General features: G+C 40.8%; 2 protein-coding genes and 1 pseudogene across 5 annotated transcripts; 2 read left to right on the top strand and 1 right to left on the bottom strand.

Moving 5' to 3' along the window:
• Positions 1-461: 461 nt before the first annotated feature.
• LOC134387582 (alpha-1,3/1,6-mannosyltransferase ALG2-like) lies at positions 462-5,563 on the top strand (annotated as a pseudogene).
• On the bottom strand, positions 4,677-21,572 carry LOC134387214 (zinc finger protein 266-like). 4 transcript variants are annotated; one of them, XM_063109618.1, is made up of 8 exons: positions 21,485-21,572; positions 21,125-21,213; positions 13,806-13,957; positions 13,243-13,334; positions 12,478-12,604; positions 11,567-11,647; positions 10,996-11,072; positions 4,677-10,342 (listed from the first exon to the last, which is right to left on the bottom strand). In XM_063109618.1, the coding sequence occupies exons 3-8, from the start codon at positions 13,828-13,830 to the stop codon at positions 8,723-8,725; spliced, it is 2,022 nt and encodes a 673-aa protein (XP_062965688.1). In that variant the 5' UTR covers positions 13,831-13,957; positions 21,125-21,213; positions 21,485-21,572; the 3' UTR covers positions 4,677-8,722. The 4 variants fall into 4 exon arrangements, with proteins under 4 accessions (XP_062965688.1, XP_062965690.1, XP_062965689.1 ...); XM_063109620.1 differs by having other exon boundaries at positions 13,806-13,950; XM_063109619.1 differs by having other exon boundaries at positions 13,806-13,934.
• On the top strand, positions 15,503-16,036 carry LOC134389278 (malignant T-cell-amplified sequence 1-like). Its single transcript, XM_063112805.1, has one exon. The coding sequence runs from the start codon at positions 15,503-15,505 to the stop codon at positions 16,034-16,036; it is 534 nt and encodes a 177-aa protein (XP_062968875.1).
• Positions 21,573-23,529: the final 1,957 nt, after the last annotated feature.

Raw genomic sequence — 23,529 nt, 5'->3', positions numbered from 1 at the left:
AAGGGAAGCTGAAATGTTGGGGGGGATGTTCTCCCATTCTAGATTCTGCTCACTTAATTTTTTTCTTTTTGCCCTTTAGAAATTTCTTGTTTTGTTTTTGGTTATCAGTGCAATTGAAAATTAGGGTTTTTTGTTTAATATTTTGCTTTTTGGTTTTGGGGGGGGGGTTTGGTAGGACCTGAAAGCGTCTTTGAGAAGACAGTTTTTGAGAAAGCGTCTTTGAGAAGACAGTTTGCTAAACTTCCAGAAGCATTGCCCAGACTATAATTAGTTTCTGCTTTCCTGGAGTTACCAGACAGTGTGAAAGACAAATGTGGCAAGTTTGATAATTATAGAGCATTATGATAAGGCCTGTGATAAGGGAATTTCCAAGGTGCTGTTGGGGGAAAAAAAGAGTATGCCTAACAGGACATTTTTCCCAGAGTAGGCAAGATTGAGTTGAGTTTTGAAATACATGTAGGATGTCAAGTGGACAAGAAGAGAAGAATGCAAAAGCCAAGTCAGTAATTCTCAACCCAATCATTAGAGTAGAATTTCCTGGGAACTTGAAAAACATACCAGGAGCTTGAGTCCTACCCCAGACCAGCTGAATTAGCATTTATGGATATGTGTCAAGGGCATCAGTATCTTAAATAGTCCTCTGGTGAATATAACATGCAGCCAGTGTTGAAAACCATTGCCGTAGGGCAGCAAGGACCTTGGTATATTCATGAAAGTTAAGTTATTTTGGTAAGCCTGCAGTCTCTAGCCTAACTATGGAACTTTACAACATTAAAACTGGGAGTAAAACATCACTAGTTAACATCACTATTGAAATTTAACACTGTTTAAAAAGATCTGAAAAAAATTAAGGGCTGGCTGATTAACTCAGTTGGTTAGAACATGGTGTTGATAACACCAAGGTCAAGGGTTCAGATACCCCTGCTGGCCAAACGCCAAAAAAAAAAAAAAAAAAAATTCTGAGCAGAGACTTAAGACATTTTAGAGAAATAAGAGAAACTTATGAGAATGGATAGAGATCAAGGCAAGATGGTATGGCTAAGAATCAATTGAAACAATATTAAAATTAATAATAAGTAGAAGTATATTATATAAAAATACAAAATTATTTTATTACCCAGTATAATTAATTGGATATGTTGAAAATGACAGAAGAGGGAAAAAAAGGGGGACTAAAATTCACAGGTTGAGATATAAAATTAAAGATTTAAAAATAATACTTTAGAAGAAAAATAAGGGAAGAAAAAAATTTTTTTCTTTTAAAAGATGACAGGTAAGGGGCTCTTAACCCTTGACTTGGTGTTGTCAGCACCACGCTCTCCCAAGTGAACCATGGGTCAGCCCTGGAAAATATTTTAGTAACCCAGATTTTGGAGACACTTTTAAAAGCACAACAGGTCATCTAGAAACTATAAAGAACAGACAAATTTGACTACACACAAATTAAATACTTTGTATGGCTTAAGATCCCATAAAATTAAAGGAGAAAAAAGATATTTATCAATTCAGTAGAAGCATTAAAAATGTGATAAGTTCAACACACTTTCACTATAAGAGCTCTTGGCAAACCAGCGATAAAAATTAATTTCTTTCACCTATTAAAGGTCATGGACACCTCCATACCACAAGTATCATAATTAATGGATAAACTTTAGGACTATTGCCTTAAAGATCAGTAACAAGACCAGAATGCTATTATAGATATCACTACTATTATATTCAATATAGCATTGAAAATTCTGACACCAATGCTGTAAGATAGTGTCAAACAAAGTAAATGAACCACCTAGTAGAGATATTAAAAACAAAGAAAGTTTGAGAACTCGGTAAGTGACTCTAGAATCGGACAACCAGTGCAGACCAGAATAGTTCAGAATGCTCCACCCCCACCACGTGTGCAGGTCCTATTTATAGCTAGAGAAAAAGGAAGTGACATACAGAGACATCCTGATCAGCAGCAGTTGGAATTTGCATTATAAGGTCATGTTTTGGCAGCACTCAAGCCTCTGATGGCTGGAGGTTCAGTTGCTATGACTGGCTGAGACTCAGCTACTTGTTACAAGAGTATACTTCCACCTTAGGTTACAATCTGTTTGTCTATGGGGTTGAGTTATATTTCAGTATGCATGAAAAATCCTTTAGGCCAAACTCAAAATATGTATGGAGTCAGCTTTAGGCCAAACTTGTTTCAGAGTGTTTCCAGTTAAGATGTGCCTGAAACTCAAGCTGAGATGGCCTCTCCTCTCCATTTTAGGTCCCTTAACCAAACCAATACTATTTTCTTTGTCAACAGTGAAACCTGTGAGGTTACGAAAGTTTGCTTATCCCTTTAGCCTGTTTTTAGCCTTGCTAGTAAAATTCCACTAACAAAATTCTTTCCACAAAACTACTAATCCCTGCACATCTAAAATAGTTTTAAGATATTAAGACCTTTCTGCTCTGTTCCTTAAGATGTCTCTGATGCAAAAGTCACAAGTTGTTTGCCTAAGATGTTTTTCAGGACCCTTGGAGTTGGCTTTGTCCAGCACAAGCCAGTTCAAATTGGCCATGCCCACAGACATCTCTTCTGGTGAAGCAGCAAGTGCTGATGTAGAAACTGCTGTTATCCAAAAGGTCTAGCTAAGATCACTGCTGAAGGTGGTGCTGTGAGTTGAATGTGTCCCCAAAGGATCACGTGTTGGAAACCTGATCTCCATTATAACAGTGTTAAGAGAGTAGGAAATCCTATTATGGCAATTGTAAGGTGGGGCCTTTGAGAAGTGATTAGATTGTGAGGACTGTGTCCTAGTAAAGAGATTGATGCAATCATGGAATAATTGGCGTGGTTCTTTTTTTTTTTTTTTTTTTTTTTAAGATGACTGGTAAGAGGATCTTCACCCTTGGCTTGGTGTTGTCAGCACCATGCTCAGCCAGTGAGTGAACTGGCCATCCCTATATGGGATCCAAACCCATGGTCTTAGTGTTATCAGCACTGCACCCTCCCGAGTGAGCCATGGTCTGGCCCCACAGCTGCCATTTTTTACAGAAACCTTCAAGTCCCTGTCTCACATAGATCCTGACATCCTTACCCATCTCTGAATGTCGCCGCCAGCTTTGACTCAGCTGTTCCTGAAAAGCTTCATGACTTAGTCCCTGAGGGAAAAAATTCCTGTTTTTCTCTATCAACAGATACGAAAGGAAGAAAAATCTGACTTTGGCACTGTAAGCCCTAGTACAGCTGCATAGAAGATTGACAGACATCTCAAGACTGGGAGAGAGTTCATCTGATCATAGCAGGTGTTTATAACGAGAGTCCTGTAGAACGTGGAAAACTCAGAAATTGAAGAAAATGGTCCAGCAGTCTGACGTTGACCAATATGCGACCTTCCTGCACCCTTTCTTGGACAAAAAAAATCTCACTCCTTCATGGCTGCATGTGTTTTACACACTGAGCAATGAGCACTTTGGCATGGTTTCTCTGGAGGCCATGGACACGCAGTGCCCAGCCGTTGCTGTTAATTCGGGTGGGCCCTTGGAGTCCGTGGTCCACAGCATCACAGGGTTTCCATTTGAGCCTGACTTAGTGCACTTCTCAGAAGCAATAGAAAAGTTCATCCATGAACCTTCCTTAAAAGCCACAATGGGTCTGGTTGGAAGGACCAGGGTGAAAGAAAGTTTTCCTCTAAAGCATTTACAGAACAGTTCTACTTCTGAACAGAGCTCATGATCTACGGCTTCAATATATTCATCTCAGCTTCAAATTCAACTACAGCACCTGCTATGGACTGAATTCTTTAAGCATGTATCTTCTACACTACACATGTAATGCTAAGTCAGTACAGCGCCCCCCTTTACTGGAGGGACACTGGAAAAGGCAGGCAACTTCTCTTGGTGGATCCAGCTGGTATACTGTGAACAGTATGGGAGTAAGGACACCATGCCTTGTGACCCCAACAGTCTATAGACAATCTCAAATGTATTGCCCAGATGCTTCCTCCCCATGACCCTCTTAACATGGTCATCTAATGATAAAAGGACCTCCACTGGGAGAGAGACCCTCAGCACATGCACAGACACTGCATATTCTAGGATGCATGCTGTATGTTTGCCAAACTCCCTCTATGCACCCAAAGTAAGTCTGTGCCCCAGAGGTTTGTTCCCCACAGCCCTCCAGATGTGGACACTGTTTCCAGGCCTTGTCACCATAGTGACACATAAATTGCCTTTGCTTACATGCCCACCAGCCCTTGTCACATGTTCCTTTAGGTGTTTGTCAAACTTCCCCCAAAGCAGACACCATATACATTCCAGGTTTCCTGCTTATAGTGGTATTCTAACTCTCACCACCTGCAGTACTGACATCCTTTAAACATTACTTTATGCTTGAACACTGATGTAGTCCAGCTCAGGCCGGGCAACTTCACCATCCAGTGGGACAAAACGACACTGCAGCCGACAAACTATAATACATTCCTAATGATCTCCACCTTCTAGAATTCACTCTTGGATTATAACCTCTGCTTGAGTGTATGGAAGTCCTCTGATTTGTTTCTAAATAACAGAATATGACACATATAAATTTTACAAATGTTTAAGTTAAGCCCCAAGTCAGTTAGTGTCTGAAGGTGCAATGAAAGCAAAACGCCCACCAAACTGAGAAGGTATCTTAAGAATGAAGAACAAAGCAGGCACTTCCATGCAGTAAGGCAAAGAATTTTAATTGAGAGTAATTTACTTAAAGGATAATTCATTGGGTGGGTGACAAACCAGGAGCTTACACAGTTTCTCTAACTCACTTCCCAAGTTTATACAAACAGTTCACACAAAGCAGTAGAAAAAGCCAATAAGCAATTACTAAGGAACAAGCTAACGTGACTAACTTCAAATGTCTTATGACAGTGATTCTTATCTTTGGTAGTCTTGTGGTCCAGGTAGCCTGATCAGCTGTGGGCATACCAGTACTTAATCATTAGGTCCCTTCTCTGCCTGTTGTTCTAAACTACCTTACCGCTGGTTACTGTATGACTGCTGTGGGCAGGTTCACACAAAGGACATAAGCATATGGCAAGACCTTTCAAGATGGAGTAAGTTATGTTCAGTCTCACAGTAATTTTGAGTATTCTTACTCCAGATGAAAGTGATTTTTATCAATTTTATTGACTTTCTTCTTGTAAACAAGTGCCTCGCAGTTAAAACTAAAATCTGTTCCTTACTTTCCTTCAGGAGAGTTTTTAAACAAAAATTTTTAAAGTGGATTAAAAAACTGCCTGTGGTGGATTGAACTGTGTCCCCCCAAAGTTTAATGAGTTGGAGGTTTGGTCCCCACTATGACAGTGCTAAGAGGGTGGGAAATTCTTATTAGGGTACTTGAAAGGTGGGGCCTTGAAGAGGTGATCAGATTAAGAGAACCCTGCCATAGTGAATGGTTTAATGGTGGTCATGGGTATGGTTCTGAAGGCTTTAAAAGAAGGGCGCATTAATTCTCTCTGCTCCATCATTCTGCTACGTTACTCATGCAACACTGTCACTGCCAACGTGGGCTTCACCAGATGTGTTCTCTGGACTTCCCAGCCTCCAAAACTAAGCAATAAATTTTGTTTTCTTTATAAATTACCCAGTTCCAGGTATTTTGTTATAAGCAACAGAAACAGACTAATACACTGTCAACTGGTACAAGATCCGTGAGAGGGAAAAAATTTGATGTATGGTAAAATTAAATGTGCTTTTGCCCTTTGATCTAGACATCCAACCTTAAAAATTACCCTGAAAATACATCTCCACAAGTGCAAAAGAAACAGAATTTTACTCACTATAGGTTACTCAGGATGTCCAAGCTATTTAAAAGAAAGGTTGCTGGGGAATAAGATGCTCTGAGTATAAAAATATCAACTTCAGCCCGTGGTCTGATGGTTAATATTCTGTTTTTGCACTCATGCGGCTCCAGTTTGATTCCCAGTTCAGGAATTGGAGATATAAAACTTTTTGGAGTGTGAACATCCAGGAAATTAGCAAAATAGCCCTAATAGCCTGGCAAAAGCAAAGTGAAAAAAAGAAATTAACTGTGTACATTACTTAAAAGACTATTTCTACAGTAGAGTGATCTCATAATCATCACCCTAAGCAAGTATCAAACTTAGCATCACTAACAGAAAGACATTATAAATATATGTCTTCCTGATAAAATGTAATCGGAAATACACATGACCTGCAAAACAGTTTACAGCTCATCTGCAGACAAAACTAATGTATGGTGTTTGATGACTGTTGATTATTAACTGTTATAAACAGGCCTCCAAATAACCCTGTATAAAGAAGGATGGAGGTTGGCTCTATCCACTTAGATTTGTAAGCTGCCCTGAAGTGATCTGGGCATCTGCACAGTGTTCAGGCACATTTCACCATCAGCCTCACAGGATGGCAGCCATTGATTTCTCCTATGGTTAAGTCTTGCTGATGCTCTTTTTCACACTCTACAATAGGTACCCACTGTACAATATACAGTCCAGTGGTCTGGCCCTCATTAGCATGTTGCTGATTCATTTAGGAGGAGCTTAAGTGGAAGAGGTTCATACCACTGAAAGAAAAGTTTATTATTCATAATACCAAGAGGAGATAGTTCAATAGGATGCAGAACATGAGAGAGCAGAAAAGTACAGGCCAGTCTTTATTGGGATTTACACCAAAAAGTCAAGGTAGGACAGGACAAAATATTTAGGATCTGTTACTGTGAATAATTCAGGCAGGCTCACAGGCATAGATGTCCCTAGTGCCTTACCCTGGGCTGACATACCAGGGGAAATATTTGCTTAGTGTGCCAGAGTTAATTTTTAAAAGTGGCTGGGGGGGGGGGGGCTGGCCCCGTGGCGCACTCGGGAGAGTGCGGTGCTGGTGGTATCAAGGCTGCAAGTCCAGATCCTATATAGGGATGGCCAGTGCGCTCACTGGCTGGGCGTGGTGCAGACCACACCATGCCAAGGGTTGCGATCCCCTTACCGGTCTAGCTGGGGATATAAGATTTGGATTGGTTGGTTTACATGTGAAATGTGTGCTCCCAAGCAGAACGACCTGTCCAGGGGTTGGGGGGTGAGTCTCCCCCTAGCCAGCAAGACCCCCCAAAATGTCAAAACATATAGGGATTCATAAACATAATACAAGTTGGTCCTCTGATGGTTTGACATCACACTAAGGACCTCTGGGATGATGACAGTGGAGATTGACAAACAGGAGGGTATAAGTTACCCTAAACAACACAGAAAATGTATTATTATGAGCAGGATGAAGAACTGCCCATAGAAGCACAAGCAGAAGTTGTAGTCCTGCCCATGAACTTTTCCATTATATATGCCATTACTCAAGAAAATAAATTTGAAATATTAGGTAGTCAATAATATCTTTGTAGAATTATAAAGTGGGCTAAAAGTATGATTTTGATTATGATCAAGGAAGATCTGCAATTATACTGTTCAAGAGTATAAACTGACAAGTTAGTAAAATATATGTAAAGACTAGTGGTATCCTGTGAACCCAAGTAGTAGTAATGAGGTCAAGACAGAGAGCTATAGTAGGGAGCGGAAGGCAGTGGGAGAATGCTCAGGTGCCTCCTGTAAAGCCAAAAAAAAAAAAAAAAAAATGTTTTTATCAATTTTCAGAATAACACAGTAGCAACCTCTATCATATTTTCCTATATGCATATTGTGTAGAGCTGTTATGTTTTAGCTGACACTTAGGATCATGAGCTGAGCTGCCAGCAAGCTCAGGCATGTAACAGAACCAAAAATATCAAATAAAAGCAAAAAACATTTTCTGACAAATCTGTGCCTTAGGTGCACCAGTCTACAAACATCTTCACAGAAAAAGTTCAGGTTAACTGGGTGAAGTATTGTCTGTCAGCAGACAAGATTTCAGTACACAGGGCAACTATTCCAATATTCCATTCCTTGAGTTTCTCTTTAATTTGAATCACTATATGATAACTGAAGGTTGAGAAATATATGTACAAAATGATGACTTTCCAACATTTCCTACCTCCATAAAGATTTTCTACACTGTGACATCACAGGTGAATGTCCAACTATTTAGCAGAATTGCAAGTTTTCCAACTATCTTACGTTGATAGGGTTTCTCTCCATGGAGAGATCTCACATATTTTTTAAAAACCCATGGAAATAGTGAAGGGTTTCCATGTTTCCTACATTTTATGGCTCCAGGGTGAGTTCTTCCATGCTGGATTATGATGAGATTCCAATGGATCTCCAACAGTTCTTAAATCCATGGGGCATCTTCAGAGTGTTACTTGTTTCATGTCTTCGAAACAAAAGGGAACAACTGAGGGTTTTGCTATAATCCTTACACTATGGTTTCTCACCAGTGTGAATTTCAATATTGTTAATTAAGGCATAAGGACTTCCTAAAGGGTTTTCAACATTCTTTACTTTCAACGGGTCATTGTGAAATTCTCAATGTTGTTAGTGAATGAAACCTACTGTAAGCTTTCCCACATGCTTATATTTAAAGGGTTTTCTCCAGTGTGAATTCTTACATGGGTAGGTAGGTTTGAGGAAGTGCAGAAGGCTTTCCTTCATTCCTTACATCTACAGGGTTTTTCTCCAATGTAAATTCTTACATGTATACTTAGATTTGAGGAAACAAAAGGTTTTCCCATATTCCTTTCATATATAAGGCTTCTCTCCAGTGTGAGTTCATGTATGTTACTAAGGGCAGAGCAGAAAGTGAATCCTTTCCCTCATTCCTTACATTCATAAGGCTTCTTTCCAGCATGTACTCGTTGATGATTATTAAGTCCTGAGCGACCAGAAAAGGCTTTCCCACAGTCCTTACATATGTAGGGCTTCTCTCCAGTATGAGTTTGTACATGTTTATTAAGGTCAGAGCTCACAATGAAGGCTTTCCCACAGTCCTGACATTTATATGGTTTCTCTCCAGTGTGAATTCTGGCATGTATACGTAGATTTGAGGAAGCATAAAACGCTTTCCCACATTCCTTACATACATAGGGCTTCTCTCCGGTGTGAGTTCGCATATGTTTAGTAAGGGCAGAGCAAAAAGTAAAGGCTTTCCCACATTCCTTACATGCATAGGGCTTCTCTCCAGTATGAATTCGTACATGTTTAGTAAGATCAGAGCGCACAATGAAGGCTTTTCCACAGTCCTTACATTTATAGGGCTTCTCTCCAGTGTGAGTTCGCACGTGTATAGTAAGGTTAGAACGCCAAGTGAAGGTTTTCCCGCAGTACTTACATTTATAGGGTTTTACCCCAGTGTGAATTTGACTGTGATGATTAAGGGAGGAGGAATTACTAAAAGATTTCTCACATACCTCACATTCAAAGGTCTTCTCCCCAGTGTGACTATTTAAATGTTCAGTTAGTTGGTAAAGCCAAGTGAATGTTTTTCCACATTCCTTACAGTCATAGGGCTTCTGTCCAGTATGAATTCGCACATGTTTAGTAAGGTCAGAGCGCCCAAAGAAAGTTTTCCCACAATCCTTACATTTATAGGGCTTCTCTCCAGTGTGAGTTTGTACATGTCTAGTAAAGATACAGCGCCAAATGAAGGTTCTTCCACAGTCCTTACATTTATAGGGTTTTATTCCAGTATGAATTTGACTGTGGTGGTTAAGGGATGAGGAATTACTAAAGGATTTTCTGCATACTTTACATCCAAAAGGCTTCTCCCCCATGTGAGTATTTAAATGTTCAGTTAGCTGTTTAAACCTAGTGAAGGCTTTCCCACATTCCTTACATTTATAGAGCTTCTCTCCAGTATGTGTTCGTTCATGATTAGTGAGCTGTGAGCGCTCAGTGAAGGCTTTTCCACATTCCTTACATTTGTAGGGTTTCTCCCCAGTGTGAATTCGCATGTGGCGATTAAGACGGGAAGGATATCTAAAGACTTTTCCACATTCCTTACATTCGCAAGGTTTTTTTACAGTGTGCTTTTGAACAGGTGCAGGACGGCTTGTGGAGTGAGTAACCGCTCTCCCACACTGTTTCTGTTCATTAAGTTTTTCTCCATTGTGAGTTGTCTTGTGTGCCTGAAGGTGTGACTGATTAAGGAACACTTTTCCACAGTCACTGGATTCCAAAAGTTTGTCTTTCATGCACATTCTCTGGGAAGCACCATTTGGAATGAGGATAAAGGGTTTTCCACACTGACTCAACCCAGAAAGTTTCTCTCTAGCAGAGATTTTCTTGTGCAGAGTAGAAAAGTTTTTTCCATAGTTATAGTCAGAAGTGTTCCTTGGATTCTGAGTTCTCATGTGTGGCTTAAGGTGTGAGTGTTGACTAGAGATGTCTCCACACTGCTTACCATCACTGGGTTGCACCCTACTGTATCTTCCTGCCTGATGAGGAAGAAACAAATGATGATCAAAATACTTTTCAGACTTATTGACAGATTCCATCCATATGAAGACAGGAACATTATTATGATTACGATTTTTACTGTTTTCATTACATGCATATAGTTCCCACTCAGTGGATTTTGTTCAAGTTGAATGAAGAAAGTCTCCTATAAGAATCCTGTGCCATGTAGGGCCAGCCCGTGGCTCACTCGGGAGAGTGCAGTGCTGATAACACCAAGGCCTCGGGTTCGGATCCTATATATAGGGATGGCCAGTTAGCTCACTGGCTGAGTGTGGTGCTGACAACACCAAGCCAAGGGTTAAGATCCCCTTACTGGTCATCTTTAAAAAAAAGAAAAGAAAAAAAGAATCCTGTGCCATTTACTCTAATCTTGAAAAGATTCCTGTACATATGGATACATTTTTTTATAAATCTCAAAACTTAGTAAAACAGGTGGTAATGGTACTTGTAGAGACAAGTTTCAAGATAGAATTAGGATATACAAAATTCACCATATTCAGAGTGACATTCCTTCCGCTTGAGTGAAGGCTACTTCTCTCAAGTATCTCTCATTTGTATACCGATTTTCTGTAATGGAATTCCCCATCTTGTATGAGTGTGGTAAATAAGGACTCTCCCTTCTTAATCTTACCATTTGTATCCCATCTGATGTTTTTAACCAACAAACACTCCACTGGCTTGCTGGTCCTTTGGTTTTAAGTCGCCAGTCTGAAGTAAAACAGAATAAAATATAATATGCAGAATGAAATGGTAGCTTAAATAAAAATTATGAAAATTATATAGCTCATTTGCATTTTGTTTTCATATTATACATGTTAAAAAAACAAAGCAATGCAGATTTGAGTAGTTTGGACAATCATAAGGACCTGGGGTCAAAATTTAGCAATTTTTAAAACAACTTATTCTACGACAATTAGATCTGTTGGTGAACAGAAACAGTACTATAGGAAAGTAGGAAAGATCTGGATGAAGTGCACATATTAAAACCATAAACCCAAACAACAAAATAGCAGGACGTCTGTAAGATCACAAAAAAGTCCGGGTAGAAAAAAATAAAGGCTTGCATGGAAGCCGAAGACATCCTAGAACTACCAAGTCCAATGGCTTCAACTTCTCTGACAGAGTGCTTCTTAAAAAGTTTCCTCATTAAACTTCCAAATTTACCGAACTTCTCACCGACCAGGGATGTTCTTCACACTTACCTCGGAGAACTCCTCTCTGCACTGTCCTCAACTCTTCCTCCTCCAGCCAAGAAATCAAGCTGGGTTTGGACAGCTGGTATCCTGCACACAGAGCAAGATACATCAGTGGAAGAGGTTCATGCAAGATATGATAAACCTACCCAGGAAACAGAAACTACACTTCTAAACAAAGCACTGAAATTACTTCAAAACAGGTAAAAATGCAAATGATCCCCATCTTTCCATGCCCAAGAGATTGGTAATCTGTTACTACTGATACTCATATTCAGGCTTAATGACGTATTTAAAAACCACTAAAAGTTCTATTCAAATAGTAAATAATGTAAGTAAGAGAACAAAGAAATCTTCATTCTCATGGCAAAATACTACACCAATGATTCTCAACTGAAAAGTGAGTCAGATTCATGTGAAGGGCTTGTTAAGATACAGATGACATAGCCCCAACAGAAGACTTCCTGATTTGGTTTATCAAAGGTGTAGTCTGAAAAAAAAAATTTTTTTTGGTGGCTGCCAGTACAGGGATCATCTCAGGACCTTGGTGTTATCAGCACCATGCTCTACCCAACTGAGCTAACTGGCCAGCTCCCTACATTACTAACAGAGTGACAGTGATGCCACTGAATCCTAGGATCAAACCCTGTACCTTGGTGCTATCAGCACCGTGCTCTAACCAGCTGAGCTAACCAGCCAGCACCCCCTACATTTCTAATACGTTACAGTGATATAAATGAATCCTAGAACCACATTTTGAAAATGACAACACTACATTAAAACACATTAGTTCAATGACTATGTCTCTGTTATTTCCCATTGTATTAAGATTTGGCATCAAGGGTCTTGGAACACAGTAAGTACATAGTATGCTGCTTTATCTGTTCTAGAGGAGACTACAAGAAATGATCCAGTCTTACCTACTGACTCCAGGTTCTTGTAGTTCTCCAACATCACGTCTCTGAACAGGCTTTTCTGAGTTTGATCCAATAAAATCCACTCTTCTTGAGTGAAGTGCATAGACACATCCTCAAATGTCACTGGGTCCTAAATCATTACACACATGCTGGTTTGAGTCACATAACATGTCCACAAATAATGCACTAGATAATGATAATGCACTAGATAATGAAGAGGGATCCAATATCTATAAAAAATTCTGAGGGCTTCCATTTCCTACCCAAAGGATCAATGAATGGTCTTAGGTAGTATCTATCCACACCCACTCATGGCCAAACTCATCCAGTCATATGGTTTTAATGGCACCTCTTAACACCTGAACCCATCTCACCACCACTGGACAGAAAGCTCTTCTCATCTACTACCCTTTATTGAAGCCAATTCCTGAGCACCTTAAAAACACATGCTACAGTAGTGATGTATAAATATAATCACTGACAAAAGTATGGTTTCATCTTCCTTACATGTGCCAGAGCACTCAGCAAGAAAAGAAACATGCACTTGACACCATGAAGGTCAAAATAAGAAGTAATGTCAGCAAAATTTGAGATGATTTTCAAGGTAATACCTAATCAACACAGAGAATCCACTCCCTGAAGAAATTCAACTAGAGATTCCTTCCTTGAGTGAGGCTTTATTTGGTTTAAGAAGCTGTCTGACCAGAAGGAAATGTGTGTACCTGATGGACAGATGTTACTTTTTAGAAAAATACATTTTCAGCATACCTGATTACAATTTATCAAAGAGTCAGTAACCATCCTTGCTGCTGGTATCTTTTCTTTGTAAAGGCAGATTGGGTCCCCAGAAGGACCACAACCTGTAAAAGAAAGAAGAAATGAGAACCCAGAGTTGACAAAAATTTCCTCATTCATGTGCCTGGAAGTCATTCCATCCTAGTATAAAATTCCAATATAATCCTGCATGCTCATGAAAACTCACACATATACACAGATACACTGACACAGCAGGCTCTCACCTAGAGCCAGAAAAAAAGGTGAGCCACGATGCCCATCAGGAAAAAGGTAATAGTATCGTTTTACAGGTAAGTAAATTCAAGCCCTTACAAATGTGTCTCTATTTGCACGATAATACTCATGAAGGAGATTATGGATATGTTCACAAAGCACACATACAAAGGGCTCATTTACAAAAACTTCATTCTCTGACACACATCAGCAACCTCAAAATCATTCAGAGGTATATCTGCAGAGGCCCAGATCAGGGGGCTCTATATTGAGTAGGAAGACCCAAAGCAGAGTCTTCAAAAAAGAACACCAGCAGGACTTACTGTGGGACAAATCAATGGCTGCCATCCTGTGAGGCTGATGGTGCAATTTGCTTGAACACTCTTTTCCTTGATGCAAAGACCATGTCAGGACAGCTTAGGAATCTACATGATGGCACAGTCTCCACCTGTCTTGACACAGGGTTATCTGAAATCTTATTTCATATCAGTCATTCGTCAACAAATATTAATCAGTTATCAAATGTCATACATTACTTCTCTCTCTACAGATGATATATGAGAAAGCCACCAAAACCAGGATACTGCATGAGTATTAAAAACATCAACTGTCATTACAAGAAGCAGTATGTGTCAGAAGTCTCAGTAGAGGCCTTACATATAAGCTCACTTAATTATCATAACAATTCTTCACAATAGATATAATTATCATAACAATTCTTCACAATAGATATAACCCCTACTTCATCGTTAAAACCCTTAGATTCACATAATCCAAATTATTGGAAATCTATCTCATTTCTTTCCATTTTGTTTACCGTGGGTACTAAATATTTATAAGTAATATATATGACCTATACAAACAACACTGGTCTAGACAGCTGCCGCACATGATGAAGAGTAGAAAACTGAAATTTTTTATTTGGCTGACTCCCTTGAGGTTGGAGCTCTGTGCCTCCTTTGAAGGTTTCAGCTCTGGCTTACTGCTTCATTCTTCTTAGCAAATAAGAAGTTCTGACTTTGCACCAGGCACTGAACAAAGAGCAGTGAAACATACAGAAAATGTCCTAGGCCTAATAGATCCAACATTCCTACGTTAGAACATAAGCCATGGACTATTAATTGATATATCGGTTTGTAAGTGCTATGGAAAAAAAAATGAAGCAGGTCAGAAATAAATGCTGCCCTACGGACAAACACACACACACGCTCTGAGAGCACAAATATTGCAAATTGGTTCTTGGGCAAGATGATGGTAGAAAAGGGAGATAATCATTAGCTATTCCACATTTGAGCATTAAAAATTAGAAAAAGAATGACACAGTTTTACAAAACTTACAATACATTTAAAGTACTAGGCAGCTTCAATGGGGTCTTGGTTGGAAACATTCAATTCTAACAGGTCTTCCCTCCCCCCCTTCCACTGGCAGAGGGGCAATGCCAAATCAGATTGAGCCCAACATGTGTCTACTTTACGTCCATCTCAGAGAAAAACCTTTTCATAATATTTACCAGTTTTCCTTTTTCACCCAGTTTTGCTTTTATTTTCATTCATTTCTTTCTCAGATTCCCTCACGTTTATTATCATACAACCACATGTAGTTTAAAGATTAACTCTTCTTTGTTAAAAATAACAATCTTTAATAAACCAAACACAGATCAGCAGTCCAAATGCGACAAACACTGAAAGTTCCACAGTTTATTATTCATGAACCAAATTCACCCCACAACTGCAAAATCTTTATTCTGTGAATAAAAGGACTAGAATCCAGACATTTCACAGGCTCAAAAATATATCTATATTCCTAGTATAAAGTGCACTTACTACCAGCGGTCTCAAACCAAAAGTCATTGCAGAGCTGGCCAGTTAGCTGACTGAGTAGAGCATGGTGCTGACAACACCAAGGTCAAGGGTTCAGATCCCTGTACAAGCCAGTCACCCCCCCCCCCCAAAAAAGAAAAAGTCACTGGGCTTTCCCATCCTGGGCCCTTCCCTATTGTCACCCCCTTCACCTTGGATCATGTTTAAGAAATTTGATGAAAAAGAAAATGTGTCCAACTGCATCCAGTTGAAAACCTCAGTTATTATGGGTATTACAAACCAATCGATAGAACAATTTCCAGGTAGTGAACCATGGCTTAATCAAATCATGCCTAAGAAAGATACTGTCAAAATAGTCCAATGCCATAAACATACAGAAATCCTTACAGTAAATGGAGAATTACTATTTTTTAGGCAAAGAGAGGGGACTTTTTATCCAACCCTAAAGTTACTACTTCACAAATATCCTTTTATCCTGCCACAACAGCAGGTTGATAAAGAAGCCATCAAATTTGTACTCAGTGCAGTAAATATCGTGTGTCCAGGCTTAAGTGGTCCTGGAGCTAAACTTTACCCTGCTGCAATAGATCCCATTGTTGCAATTATGGCAGAAGGAAAACAGCATGCTCTGTGTGTTGGAGTCATGAAGATGACTACAGAAGATATTGAGAAAGTCAACAAAGGAATTGGCATTGAAAATATCCATTGTTTAAACGATGGCTGTGGCATATGAAGACATATAAATGAGCCTCAGAAGGAATGCACTTGGGCTAAATACGGATACTGTGCCGTATCTGTGTTCGTGTCTAGTGTGACAGCATGAAGACAATGCCTCCATGGTTATGCTGAATTCAACAGATGCTAAAAAAAAAAAAAAAAGACAAAAGTCACTGGGCTAAACAGGTCCACAAATGTGTTAAGTTTTGTGGCACCTGCATAATCTTTTCCTTTAAAAAAAAAAAAAAAATATATATATATAAGAAAATATATATATATATATATATATATTATATATAAAATATATATATAATAAAAAATAATCAAATGAGTATAACAGAAGTGTGCAGTGGATGAGTTCTGATGAGTTCACATACTTGTGTATTCCCAAGATATAGACCATATTCATCTCCCCAGAAAAAAAGCATTCTAGCCCTTCAAGTCCATTCCCTCTTTCACTCTGAGGCAAGAAATGTCTGATTTCTATCAGTTACTAACTACAATATTCTGAATCCATATATTAGGCAGTACGCACTAATCACTTTATTATGTATATCCTGATTTTTTTCTCTATAGTTTAGAAAAACATGCAAAAAATACAGTAAAATTTCACACTGGAATTCTTCACTTGTCCATTTCTTCTTGTATTCTGTCATGTATTCCTTTACATATTTTGTAATAATATTACCGGGTGAATACACACTTTTAATTTTTAATGAAAGAAAATCTTTTATCTTAATTAACACTGTATGTCTAGCAATTTTTTTTTGATAATGTTGTCTAAAGTTAGAATGCTCTGTCCTTTGAAGTTTCATAAAGAAAAACATACGGGCTAGCTGGTTAGCTCACTAGGTTAGAGCATGAAGTTGGTAACACTGAGGTCAAGGGTTAGGATCCCCATACTGGCCAGCCACAAAAACAAAAAGAAAAAAATAAAAAGGAAAAGGAAAACATAAGGGAAGTCCACAGAGAAAAACATGTAAGGTATGGTGCCCATGATCTTGGGCAACAATAGAATGCAAAGGTGCCATTATCGAGGATAATGTATCCATAGATTGCGGCAGTGTGTTTAGCCAAAGGGAAAGAGTTGTTGTGGCGGTCATGGTCAGAGATACAAGGGAAGACACTGTGGAGGAAAAGATGGAAGGGGATGGTAGGAACAGAGTTCAAGGAGTGGGTAGCCCTCTCCCCAGAAAGTAAAGGGGTTGACTGATATGTGTCAGATGCTTCTTAGAGAAAGAAATAATTTCCATTAATTTTAGTAACCAGTACCAGATTTCCCATTAGGCTTGGAAGTGTAGTGTATGTTTTACCAAAGAACAAGAAGGATACCTGGAGTTCTGGTCAAGATGACGGAGTGGATGGTCCCCAGCATCACTCTCTCCCACAAATCAACCAATTTACAACTATAAAGGTGTAACATCAGCCAAGCTGGGGCCTCTGGAGCTCAGGGGAAGAGGAGAGACCTACAGAGTTCATGAAGGCAAGGGAATACATGATGAGAAAGAAAAAACTGCTCTGAGCATTTTGGGCCATGGCCACTTTAAGGCTGGAGCTGATGAGCTCATGCAGCAGGAGCTGGCAGAAGCCGCAGCTGTGCACTTCGGATGGAGCTGCTTGGAGGTGGCAGGGGAGAAGAGGGCCTTGGCGGCCCCCAGGACAGCAAGACCACTGATAGGGTTCCCGTGGACCCACACAGGAGTGAGGAGCCAGAACAACTGAAAAAAGGGAGCCATTCAGAAGCCGGTGAGTCATCGCAAGGGACCGGCACAGGGCCCATCCCATGGGAAGTGTTTGGAGCACGGGCAGTGGGGGAGATGGGCCCACTGGGAGAACACTGGGATACAGCAAGAACAGCCGATCTGCCCCCCAATCTGCACAAGATCACTCAGAGGAGACTGGTCGAGAATGCAGAATTGCATGGGGTACAGTTTGATGAAAAGACTCAGGCCTGGATCAGAGTTTCTATACAACCCAGATCTACCGGGTCTCTGGAGAGCCGGAGGTACCTATGAGGTCAGCCATTAAACGCTGGGCTGCACAAGGAGCCTTCCCTACGGAGACAGCAGCAAAGCAGGAATTTAGGTCAACCACATAGCTCAAGTACTGGTTCCCATACAAAGTTCCCCCATTTTAGAAGTAAGCAAAGGACAAAAAATTAGTTCCAGCCCAGGCACACCACTAGCACCTGGGGGCCTGCCTGGGAACCGGAGGCTTGGAGCTGGGGACCAGAAGCCCCTCCCACAACCAGGCACACTGCCAGCATCAAGGAGCATGTAAAAACACCACCTCCATGTGGGTGGCCCACCACAGCCACCACAATAACCATGGCTGCCATGAAAGTGGCTAGACGCCACAACCACCACGCAGATGGTCCACCAACCACTGGAGTGCATCGACACAAGAGTCACCAGCAGAGATAAAGAAGAGGATGTCTCTCTCCACAAAGCCCATTTCAGAGCGACATAGGAAGCATCTGCTCTATGATGGTAGTGGGGGACCTGATCACAACTCTCGGCATTGGATAGATTACCTAGGCAACAGATCAACAGAGTAACCATTATTCTTTCACAAGGAGAGAAGAAATTTAGGGTAATTAGAGGGGGGAGGGAGCGGGGATGGGGAGAGATTGGACAAGGTGCATAAAGAATAATTACAATTTGTAACAATATATATGCTAATAATATTGATTTGATCAACATATCTAAACGTTGAACCCAAAAAATATGTATAATCAATTTTGATTCAATAAGAAAAATAAATTACAAAAAAAATAGCATACCTGGATCACAAGCTAAGAAGACAGTAAACTCCGAAAGAAAAGGAAAAAAATCTCCTATACCTAATATTTGCCTTAGGAGAGGCAGTCCATGGGTATCACTGCAGTGGAGTTTCAATTTAAGGGGGTGCTGTTAATCTTGAAGACAAGAGAGAAACTATCCAACAATGAAGTCTTTGGTGCAGTGTCATCTGAGGTGATGCCATCCCCCAGCAGTGAGATTCTGGGCTAAAGTCTGAGATGCAGAACTGGGGTATCCTTTCCAAGCGGATACCTACTCGAGCTGATGTGGTTCTCTGGATTACAAACCAAAGGATGTACTCAGAATAGCAGTAATAGGACTAATACTCAACTCAAAATGTTGCCTCTGCCCAACGGGGATGTTCCGCAGCCCTCCAGATGTGTACACTGAGAGTCCCAGGCTTTGTGACCACAGTGGCACCCAAACTGCCTCTGCGTAAATGCCGCCAGCCTCAGTTCACCTGTGCCCTGGAGGTGTGTTTTTCACGGTTTTCCTGAGCTAAACACCATGTATTCCAGACTACTTTGTGCCTGTAGTGAACCCTAACTCCCTGTGAACTGGCCCACCACCTGCAGATGGTCTACGCCTTGGAGCTTTACTTCATGATTAACTGGTGATTACACACCAGGTCAAGCCCAGATTAATGCAGCAAACATCTCCACCATCCAATGGGCTACACTGTCTATTTGCCACTTAGGGGTCCCAATGATTGAGCTTGACAAAGTGAAACAACTGATGAGGGCTCTGAAGATAAAGCTGGTGAAGATCTGCATATACTGCTGATTATGGAGTATATTGGAGAAACTATTTCAAAGACAGAAGTATAAACATATACATATGCATACAGTATAACACAAAAGTATAACTAGTTTTTCGCAATTGTGAAAAAACATATAAGGAAATTTATTCACTGCAGGTTACTCACAGATGCTACAACAACTGAGTAGAAAGCACGCTGGGGGATCATGGCCCACAGGCCTGTTTTTGTAAATACACTATTGTTGGAACAAAGCATGCCCATCTGTTCTTACACTATATGAGTATGGCTGCTTTACCACTACAAAAAAAAAAAAGTTGAGTAATTTGAGGACTTATGGCCCCCAAATCATGAGGTACTTACTATCTGACACTCTTCAGACAGAAAGATTGCCAACCTATTCTCTAGACACAATTATTGTTTTACAGGAAATACGAGAAATGAAGGAATCACTCCAACACAACATGAGAAGACAATCATAAAAATCAGAATGTTTAACTTTCTAAAAGAATGTACGTCTCTTCAAATATGCAATATATGAAAAAACAATAGTGACTACTCAATACTCTCCAAAGAAACTAGAACACATAAAAAAAATGCAATATGGAAACCCCAAATGGATCTCAGATCCATAAACACCCAAAAGACTAGTTTGAAACAGTGGAGAATTTTAGTTTTTTACACAGAGTAGATATCAGATTACATTATTGTTTTTCATATCCTTGGTTGAAATAATAATACTGTGGGGTTTTAGTAGGACAATGTCCTTATCTTTAGGAGGTGCACTACCAAGTCTTTAATGGTCAAGTATCATGTCTACAATTTACTCCCAACTTACTTACTCTTACATAGTACACCATAAAATATTTTTATGTATCTGGGGAGACAGCAAACATGCAAAATACTAAAAATGGGTGAATCTACTACAAAAGTATTCATTCTACTGAATGCTCACATTACTAGTAGGTTTAAAATTTTTTTCAGAAGAAAAATGTGACAAAAAGTATACTTAATCCAACAATCCTGTTTATGGTAAATTCAATTAGTCTAGTACCAGTGGAACAAAGTCTCTATCCTTTCTTCCTGGAGGCCCATTTTAAAGCTCTGTTGGGATTTACAGGCCTAAGAACTTCAGATGAAGAGAATGACTATTTCTCTGGTAGAAAGACTTGCACTTTACAAACGTTTATATTCACATACAGAAATATACACACTCTAGACACTTATGAAAGCATATTTACATTTCCACCTAAATGCGACATGTCAAAAACATAAGATGCACCAAGAGACAGCCAAATTCTCCAGCGCCTTTTGGTCGGCCCGTTCTTGCCATGTGACACCCCGGTCGCCAAGTGACCCTGTTTAGAGTTCCCACTAAGAAAGTCCTCACCAAATGCGCCCCCTGAACCGTGGACTTTCCAGCCTCCAAAACTGAAATACATTTCATTTCTTTATAAACTGAAAAATCAACTCTCCGGTGAAACATTCTTTTACATAGGAAAATGAGGACCAGGCCCTCCTGAACCAACTTCCACCCAGTACTCACCAGAACGCGCCGCAATCGCCAGGTCCGTGAAGAAGAGAGGACGCAGGGCTGGGGTCAATGTGACTGGAACGGAGGAACTTCTTTCCCTTCTGGAAAAAAATCCTCAAAGACTTCTTAAAGGTGTTTGAAAAGGATGAAAACACCCGGGACGCGCCACTGCCACCCCCGACCCGGCTTCCGGCAGGGACGACTGCCCGAACGGCGTGTCGGCCCAGGTCGCTCAGGGAGGACACGCGGCCCCGGCAGACGCGAGCAGAGCTGGCCAGGCCTCTCTGCGGAGGCCCCTAGGCCGCCTGGGCCACACCCGTCCTTTGACGACCCCTTGGACCTTACACAACCTCCCACCGACCCGGAACTCACCGACGCCGCGGAGAGCTTCCCAGCGACGGGCCGAAAAGGGTCACCGGTCGCGCAGACGGGGCCAAAGGGTGAGGCGCAGGCCGTGACGTCACTTCCGCCTCTAGCCGCCAGAAGGGCGGGGTTCCGGAGCTCCGGCCTCCGCCACGTTGGACCCGTTTAGTCAGTCAAATACTAGTTTCTCCTCACGTGGGGCGGCTGGGCTCCGGGGTCCCCTAAGAGCGGGGGATGTGGACAAAAAACAGGCTCAGACGCGCGGTTGCGGTTAGAACCCGGCTTGCGGGCGTGGCTGCGGGCGGGGTGGGGACCGTACTCGGGGCAGGGGGCGTGACCAGGGACGGGAATCAGGGGCCGGGGGCGGGGTAGGGGCGGGGCCCACACCCAGGGGCGGGACTGGGCTGGAGGCGGAGCTGGGGCCTAGGCGCAGCGCGCGGTTTGGACGGCAGAATAGACCGGAAGGGCCAGGCTCCTCAGCTAGCTGGTTGGCTCGCTTAGTCAGAGCGCTCCGTTCTGTTTCTGTTTTTGGTTTTTATCAGGCGGCTGGCCTGTACGGGTGTCCGAACCCCTGACCTTGGTGTTACAGTGCCGCGGTCTAGAGAGCGTGGTGTTTTGACACCTAAGTGAAGCTTTCAGATTCCCGTGCAGGCCACTACCCGCCCCTCACCGCAAAAGAGAAAGGCCGTGACTGAGGCCAGGGCTCACCCCACAGGGAGCTCACAGGAAGCTTTTCTCCCTGCGTCCCCCCGACGTTCCTAGAGTCCTCACAATGATTCTCCCATGTTGATGAATTTGCCAATCCATAAAATGGTCCATTTCTTCATTTAATCGATTCTGTTTATAGGTATTTTCCCCCTTTATCTATTGTTGTTCTTACGGTATTTGGATATCATGCTTAAACTCTACAGGTCGATTCCATTGCGTTTTCAATGTAATGATTTTTGGGGGGAAATCTTCAGGTTTTTTTCCTTCAAATATATATTACTGTTTTTATTTTTCAGATTGTAGCAAACGGTACAAGGGCTCCCTTACTACTTTGTGAAATAGTACTGATGCCAACCCAGCTTTACCACTGTACTGAGTAAAGTGTCTCCGGTAATCACTTTTTTGGAGTGGCTTTTGTGGAGTTAACAGTTATTTTAAACCCCGATTTACCAGCACATCTTATGAAGAATTTTTCTTTCTTTCTTTTTTTTTTTGGTGGTGGCCAGTATGGGAATCTGAACTCTTAATTCTGGGTGTTATCAGCACCACGCTCTGCCTAGTGAGAAACTGGCCAGCCGTCAAGAATTTTTCATGTACATTATCTGGTGCGTTTTACGGATCTAGAACTTGGTAGTTGTTGTCTACGTTAATATTTCAAGTTTTGATATACAAAATATTTAATTTTTACTTAGCCAAAGGAGTTTGCTTTTTAAAAGAACTTCTCCGTGTTCCACCTTGCTTTAAAAAGACTGATTAAAGGGCCGGTTTGCTCAGTGGCTGAGCGTGGTGCTGACAACACCAAGTCAAGGGTTAAGATCCCCTTACCGGTGATCTTTAAAAAAAAAAAAAAAAAAAAAAAAGACTGATTAAGTCTTTGATTATATAAAGATTTTCTAATTTTGTCTTGAAATGTATTTATTTAAAAAATTTTAAAATCTTTCCTGGAATGTACGTATTTGCTCACATGGTGTGGGGTAGTGGATCCAATTTTTTTTCCCCTAGAACTTTGGTCAGTTATTGTAGGAACATTGGTAAATAATTCTTCACTTAGTGACATTAAAGTTCCCTCTATTAAACAGTAAACTATGTATATCTGTAATGGTTTTTAGTCCTTTCTGTGCTAGTAATAGATTTATCCATGCCAATAACAGTATCATAACTTCTCTCAAAGTCATGGGTTTGGATCCCCATACCTGCCATCACCGAAACAAAACAAAACAAAAACCCAAATATCTTACTCCTTTCATTCCAATGGTTTCATATCAAGCGTTAATATTAAGCAGTAAAAATATAAGGGTAGGTAATGTTTGTTGCCTCTTACTGGTCTAGGTGGTTCATATACATTG

Source organism: Cynocephalus volans, chromosome 10, assembly GCF_027409185.1.
Source record: "Cynocephalus volans isolate mCynVol1 chromosome 10, mCynVol1.pri, whole genome shotgun sequence".
Taxonomy (NCBI): domain Eukaryota; kingdom Metazoa; phylum Chordata; class Mammalia; order Dermoptera; family Cynocephalidae; genus Cynocephalus; species Cynocephalus volans.
Note: the sequence above shows the minus strand (reverse complement) of the source record. Positions and strands in the feature narration are given on the sequence as shown.

What these genes read in the sequence shown, in the direction of transcription:
- LOC134387214 (XM_063109618.1), bottom strand. Translation starts at nt 13,830, where the DNA reads ATGGCAGCCATTGATTTGTCCCACA. An exon ending in CAAGAACCTGGAGTCAGTAG is followed by an intron (nt 11,648 to 12,477) that starts GTAAGACTGGAT and finishes CTCTGTGTGCAG; the next exon opens with GATACCAGCTGTCCAAACCC. An exon ending in CATCAGATGGGATACAAATG is followed by an intron (nt 10,343 to 10,995) that starts GTAAGATTAAGA and finishes CTTCCTCATCAG; the next exon opens with GCAGGAAGATACAGTAGGGT.
- LOC134389278 (XM_063112805.1), top strand. Translation starts at nt 15,503, where the DNA reads ATGTTTAAGAAATTTGATGAAAAAGAAAATGTGTCCAACTGCATCCAG.